Source organism: Oncorhynchus nerka, linkage group LG18 (genome assembly GCF_034236695.1).
Source record: "Oncorhynchus nerka isolate Pitt River linkage group LG18, Oner_Uvic_2.0, whole genome shotgun sequence".
NCBI classification, from domain to species: Eukaryota; Metazoa; Chordata; class Actinopteri; order Salmoniformes; family Salmonidae; genus Oncorhynchus; species Oncorhynchus nerka.
In genome coordinates this window covers 6,608,185-6,615,684 of record NC_088413.1, presented here as the reverse complement: position 1 = coordinate 6,615,684, position 7,500 = coordinate 6,608,185, and the positions used below count along the sequence as shown (strand labels likewise).

Genomic DNA, 7,500 nt, shown 5'->3' with positions numbered 1-7,500 from the left:
ACTGTCCCAATGACCAGCATCAGAGCACTGTCCCAATGACCAGCATCAGAGCACTGTCCCAATGACCAGCATCAGAGCACTGTCCCAATGACCAGCATCAGAGCACTGTCCCAATGCTGCAGGTCCCTCCTCATCTAATACACACAGAGTTATCAGACCAGCATCAGAGCACTGTCCCAATGACCAGCATCAGAGCACTGTCCCAATGACCAGCATCAGTGCACTGTCCCAATGCTGCAGGCCCCTCCTCATCTAATACACACAGAGTTATCAGACCAGCATCAGAGCACTGTCCCAATGACCAGCATCAGAGCACTGTCCCAATGACCAGCATCAGAGCACTGTGCCAATGACCAGCATCAGAGCACTGTCCTAATGCTGCAGGTCCCTCCTCATCTAATACACACAGAGTTATCAGACCAGCATCAGAACACTGTCCCAATGACCAGCATCAGAACACTGTCCCAATGACCAGCATCAGAGCACTGTCCCAATGACCAGCATCAGAGCACTGTGCCAATGACCAGCATCAGAGCACTGTCCTAATGCTGCAGGTCCCTCCTCATCTAATACACACAGAGTTATCAGACCAGCATCAGAACACTGTCCCAATGACCAGCATCAGAGCACTGTCCCAATGACCAGCATCAGAGCACTGTCCCAATGACCAGCATCAGTGCACTGTCCCAATGCTGCAGGTCCCTCATCTAATACACACAGAGTTATCAGACCAGCATCAGAGCACTGTCCCAATGACCAGCATCAGAGCACTGTCCCAATGACCAGCATCAGAGCACTGTCCTAATGCTGCAGGTCCCTCCTCATCTAATACACACATAGTTATCAGACCAGCATCAGAACACTGTCCCAATGACCAGCATCAGAGCACTGTCCCAATGACCAGCATCAGAGCACTGTCCCAATGACCAGCATCAGTGCACTGTCCCAATGCTGCAGGTCCCTCCTCTAATACACACAGAGTTATCAGACCAGCATCAGAGCACTGTGCCAATGACCAGCATCAGAACAATGTCCCAATGACCAGCATCAGAGCACTGTCCCAATGACCGGATCAGGCAGGATCAGGTAGGATCAGGTAGGATCAGGCAGGATCAGGTAGCATCAGGCAGGATCAGGTAGCATCAGGCAGGATCAGGTAGGATCAGGCAGAATCAGGCAGAACCAGGCAGGATCAGGTAGGATCAGGCAGGATCAGGTAGGATCAGGCAGGATCAGGTAGTTTCAGGCAGGATCAGGTAGCATCAGGCAGGATCAGGTAGCATCAGGCAGGATCAGGTAGATTCAGGCAGGATCAGGTAGGATCAGGTAGCATCAGGCAGGATCAGGTAGCATCAGGCAGGATCAGGTAGGATCAGGCAGGATCAGGTAGCATCAGGCAGGATCAGGTAGGATCAGGCAGGATCAGGTAGAATCAGGCAGGATCAGGTAGAAACAGGCAGGATCAGGCAGGGTCAGGTAGGATCAGGTAGCATCAGGCAGGATCAGGTAGATTCAGGCAGGATCAGGTAGGATCAGGTAGGATCAGGTAGCATCAGGCAGGATCAGGTAGGATCAGGCAGGATCAGGTAGGATCAGGTAGCATCAGGCAGGATCAGGTAGGATCAGGCAGGATCAGGTAGATTCAGGCAGGATCAGGTAGGATCAGGCAGGATCAGGTAGCATCAGGCAGGATCAGGTAGCATCAGGCAGGATCAGGTAGGATCAGGCAGGATCAGGTAGATTCAGGCAGGATCAGGTAGGATCAGGTAGGATCAGGCAGAATCAGGCAGGACCAGGCAGGATCAGGTAGCATCAGGCAGGATCAGGTAGGATCAGGCAGGATCAGGTAGATTCAGGCAGGTTCAGGTAGGATCAGGCAGGATCAGGTAGATTCAGGCAGGTTCAGGTAGGATCAGGCAGGATCAGGTAGCATCAGGCAGGATCAGGCAGGATCAGGTAGAATCAGGCAGGATCAGGTAGGATCAGGTAGCATCAGGTAGGATCAGGCAGGATCAGGTAGATTTCAGGCAGGATCAGGTAGCATCGGGCAGGATCAGGCAGGATCAGGTAGATTCAGGCAGGATCAGACAGGATCAGGTAGAATCAGGCAGGATCAGGTAGGATCAGGCAGGATCAGGTAGAATCAGGCAGGATCAGGTAGGATCAGGTAGAATCAGGCAGGATCAGGTAGCATCAGGTAGCATCAGGTAGGATCAGGCAGGATCAGGTAGATTCAGGTAGGATCAGGCAGGATCAGGTAGCATCAGGCAGGATCAGGTAGATTCAGGTAGAATCAGGTAGGATCAGGTAGCATCAGGTAGGATCAGGCAGGATCAGGTAGAATCAGGCAGGATCAGGTAGCATCGGGCTGGATCAGGCAGGATCAGGTAGAATCAGGCAGGATCAGGTAGAATCAGGCAGGATCAGGCAGAATCAGGCAGGATCAGGTAGGATCAGGTAGCATCAGGCAGGATCAGGTAGGATCAGGCAGGATCAGGTAGAATCAGGTAGGATCAGGCAGGATCAGGTAGCATCAGGCAGGATCAGATAGAATCAGGTAGCATCAGGCAGAATCAGGCAGGATCAGGTAGCATCAGGTAGCATCAGGTAGCATCGGGCTGGATCAGGCAGGATCAGGTAGAATCAGGCAGGATCAGGCAGAATCAGGCAGGACCAGGCAGGATCAGGTAGCATCAGGCAGGATCAGGTAGGATCAGGCAGGATCAGGTAGATTCAGGCAGGTTCAGGTAGGATCAGGCAGGATCAGGTAGATTCAGGCAGGTTCAGGTAGGATCAGGCAGGATCAGGTAGCATCAGGCAGGATCAGGCAGGATCAGGTAGAATCAGGCAGGATCAGGTAGGATCAGGTAGCATCAGGCAGGATCAGGTAGAATCAGGCAGGATCAGGTAGCATCGGGCAGGATCAGGCAGGATCAGGCAGGATCAGGTAGAATCAGGCAGGATCAGACAGGATCAGGTAGAATCAGGCAGGATCAGGTAGGATCAGGCAGGATCAGGTAGAATCAGGCAGGATCAGGTAGGATCAGGTAGCATCAGGCAGGATCAGGTAGCATCAGGTAGCATCAGGCAGGATCAGGTAGATTCAGGTAGGATCAGGCAGGATCAGGTAGCATCAGGCAGGATCAGGTAGATTCAGGTAGAATCAGGCAGGATCAGGTAGGATCAGGTAGCATCAGGTAGGATCAGGCAGGATCAGGTAGAATCAGGCAGGATCAGGCAGGATCAGGTAGCATCGGGCTGGATCAGGCAGGATCAGGTAGAATCAGACAGGATCAGGTAGAATCAGGCAGGATCAGGCAGAATCAGGCAGGATCAGGTAGGATCAGGTAGCATCAGGCAGGATCAGGTAGGATCAGGCAGGATCAGGTAGATTCAGGTAGGATCAGGCAGGATCAGGTAGCATCAGGCAGGATCAGGTAGAATCAGGTAGCATCAGGCAGAATCAGGCAAGATCAGGTAGGATCAGGTAGCATCAGGCAGGATCAGGTAGGATCAGGCAGGATCAGGTAGGATCAGGCAGGATCAGGCAGCATCAGGCAGGATCAGGTAGGATCAGGCAGGATCAGGTAGAATCAGGCAGGATCAGGCAGAATCAGGCAGGACCAGGCAGGATCAGGTAGCTTCAGGCAGGTTCAGGTAGGATCAGGCAGGATCAGGCAGGATCAGGCAGGATCAGGTAGATTCAGGCAGGATCAGGTAGCATCAGGCAGGATCAGGTAGGATCAGGTAGCATCGGGCAGGATCAGGTAGAATCAGACAGGATCAGGTAGAATCAGGCAGGATCAGGTAGAATCAGGCAGGATCAGGTAGGATCAGGTAGAATCAGGCAGGATCAGGTAGGATCAGGTAGGATCAGGCAGGATCAGGTAGGATCAGGCAGGATCAGGTAGAATCAGGTAGGATCAGGCAGGATCAGGCAGGATCAGGTAGATTCAGGCAGGATCAGGCAGGATCAGGTAGATTCAGGCAGGATCAGGTAGGATCAGGTAGCATCAGGCAGGATCAGGTAGGATCAGGCAGGATCAGGTAGAATCAGGCAGGATCAGGTAGGATCAGGTAGCATCAGGCAGGATCAGGTAGCATCAGGCAGCATCAGGTAGCATCAGGCAGGATCAGGTAGCATCAGGCAGGATCAGGTAGATTCAGGTAGGATCAAGTAGGATCAGACTCGAGTTTCGATCAAAACTCTGATCAAATCCAGACAAATCCACCTGTTTTCCCCCCCTGTCTGTAGCTCAGGACCTGAATCAAGGAACTGACTGTCTGTAGCTCAGGACCTGAATCAAGGATCTAACTGTCTGTAGCTCAGGACCTGAATCAAGGATCTGACTGTCTGTAGCTCAGGACCTGAATCAAGGATCTGACTGTCTGTAGCTCAGGACCTGAATCAAGGATCTGACTGTCTGTAGCTCAGGACCTGAATCAAGGATCTGACTGTCTGTAGCTCAGGACCTGAATCTGACTGTCTGTAGCTCAGGACCTGAATCAAGGATCTAACTGTCTGTAGCTCAGGACCTGAATCAAGGATCTGACTGTCTGTAGCTCAGGACCTGAATCAAGGATCTAACTGTCTGTAGCTCAGGACCTGAATCAAGGATCTGACTGTCTGTAGTTCAGGACCTGAATCAAGGATCTGACTGTCTGTAGCTCAGGACCTGAATCAAGGATCTGACTGTCTGTAGCTCAGGACCTGAATCAAGGATCTGACTGTCTGTAGCTCAGGACCTGAATCTGACTGTCTGTAGCTCAGGACCTGAATCAAGGATCTGACTGTCTGTAGCTCAGGACCTGAATCAAGGATCTAACTGTCTGTAGCTCAGGACCTGAATCAAGGATCTGACTGTCTGTAGCTCAGGACCCGAATCAAGGATCTGACTGTCTGTAGCTCAGGACCTGAATCAAGGATCTGACTGTCTGTAGCTCAGGACCTGAATCAAGGATCTGACTGTCTGTAGCTCAGGACCTGAATCAAGGATCTAACTGTCTGTAGCTCAGGACCTGAATCAAGGATCTGACTGTCTGTAGCTCAGGACCTGAATCAAGGATCGGACTGTCTGTAGCTCAGGACCTGAATCAAGGATCTGACTGTCTGTAGCTCAGGACCTGAATCAAGGATCTGACTGTCTGTAGCTCAGGACCTGAATCAAGGATCTGACTGTCTGTAGCTCAGGACCTGAATCAAGGATCTGACTGTGTGTAGCTCAGGACCTGAATCAAGGATCTGACTGTCTGTAGCTCAGGACCTGAATCAAGGATCTGACTGTCTGTAGCTCAGGACCTGAATCAAGGATCTGACTGTCTGTAGCTCAGGACCTGAATCAAGGATCTGACTGTCTGTAGCTCAGGACCTGAATCAAGGATCTGACTGTCTGTAGCTCAGGACCTGAATCAAGGATCTGACTGTCTGTAGCTCAGGACCTGAATCAAGGATCTGACTGTCTGTAGCTCAGGACCTGAATCAAGGATCTGACTGTCTGTAGCTCAGGACCTGAATCAAGGATCTGACTGTCTGTAGTTCAGGACCCGAATCAAGGATCTGACTGTCTGTAGCTCAGGACCCGAATCAAGGATCTGACTGTCTGTAGCTCAGGACCCGAATCAAGGATCTAACTGTCTGTAGTTCAGGACCTGAATCAAGGATCTAACTGTCTGTAGCTCAGGACCCGAATCAAGGATATGCATATTGTTGATACCATTTGAAAAGGAAACACTTTGAAGTTTGTGGAAATGTAAAATTAATGTAGGAGAATTATAACACATTAGATCTGGTGAAAGATAACACAAAGAAATAAACCTTATTTGTTGTTGTTGTTTGTACCATCATCGTTGAAATGCAAGAGAAAGGCCATCATGTATTATTCCAGTCCAGGCGCAATTTAGATTTTGGCCACTAGATGGAAGTGAAAAGTTTTAGACTGATCCAATGAACCATTGCATTTCTGTTAAAAATTCTGTATCAATACCAAATGTGCCTAATTGGTTTATTGATACATTTTCAAGTTCATAATTGTGCATTCTCCTCAAACAATAGCATGTTATTCTTTCACTGTAATAGCTACTGTAAATACGATAGCGCAGTTAGATAAACAATCATTTAAGCTTTCTGCCCATATCAGATATGTCTATGTCCTGGGAAATGTTCTTGTTATTTACAACCTCATGCTAATCGCGTTAGCCTACGTTAGCCCAACCTCATGCTAATCGCATTAGCCTACGTTAGCTCAACCTCATGCTAATTGCGTTAGCCTACGTTAGCTCAACCTCATGCTAATCGCATTAGCCTACGTTAGCTCAACCTCATGCTAATCGCGTTAGCCTACGTTAGCTCAACTTCATGCTAATCACAGCCTACATTAGCTCAACCTCATGCTAATCGCGTTAGCCTACGTTAGCTCAACTTCATGCTAATCGCATTAGCTTACATTAGCTCAACCTCATGCTAATCGCATTAGCCTACGTTAGCCCAACCTCATGCTAATCGCGTTAGCCTACGTTAGCCCAACCTCATGCTAATCGCGTTAGCCTACGTTAGCTCAACCTCATGCTAATCGCGTTAGCCTACGTTAGCCCAACCTCACGCTAATCGTGTTAGCTCAACCGCCCCAAAGGGGTGGGGGGGGAACAATGGATCCTGTAGAGGTTTGTGTTTGACACTTCCTGTTTGGGCAGGAAATACCGAGTTTATACCAGGGATTTATTCTCTGGATGGAACATTTGTAAACAGTCCGTCCGGTCAGTCCGTGTGTGTGTGTGTGTGTGTGTGTGTGTTACCTCCAGGGCTGTGTTGGGACAGGAAGACTCTAGGTAGAGGTCTGTGTGTGTGTGTGTGTGTGTGTGTGTGTGTGTGTGTGTGTGTGTGTGTGTGTTACCTCCAGGGCTGTGTTGGGACAGGAAGACTCTAGGTAGAGGTCCTGAGCCAGGTTATAGTCATTCAGGAACATAGCCAGATGACCTGCTAACAAACTCCTGTCTTCTATACCCTACAGAGAGAGAGAGAGTGGGAAGGTGGGAGAGAGAGAGAGAGAGAGAGAGAGAGAGAGAGAGAGAGAGGTGGGAGGGAAGAGAGAGAGAGAGAGAGAGAGAGAGAGAGAGGTGGGAGGGAAGAGAGAGAGAGAGAGAGAGAGAGAGAGAGAGAGGGGGGGTGGGAGGGAAGGGGTGGGAGGGAAGAGAGGGAGAGAGAGAGAGAGAGAGAGGGAAGAGAGAGAGAGAGAGACACAGAGAGAGAGAGGTGGGAGGGAGGGAAGAGACAGAGAGAGAGAGGTGGGAGGGAGGGAAGAGAGAGAGAGGAGAGCAAAATCACAGTCTACTTGAACAGAGAAAAACCATATATACGAAGTAATACAATCATCTGGCCCCCCAATGGTGGAACAAACTCCCTCACGACGCCGGGACAGCGGAGTCAATCACCACCTTCCGGAGACACCTGAAACCCCACCTCTTTAAGGAATACCTAGGATAGGATAAAGTAATCCCTCTCAC

At 50.1% G+C, this 7,500-nt stretch overlaps 1 protein-coding gene across 1 annotated transcript in view; it reads right to left on the bottom strand.

Moving 5' to 3' along the window:
• LOC135561731 (WD repeat-containing protein 19-like) overlaps positions 1-7,500 on the bottom strand; it is a 104,685-nt gene that overhangs the window by 37,875 nt on the left and 59,310 nt on the right. Inside the window, exon 19 of the mRNA XM_065003477.1 lies at positions 6,891-7,001. Coding sequence (XP_064859549.1) covers positions 6,891-7,001 — 111 coding nt within the window. The remainder of the gene's footprint in view (positions 1-6,890; positions 7,002-7,500) is intronic.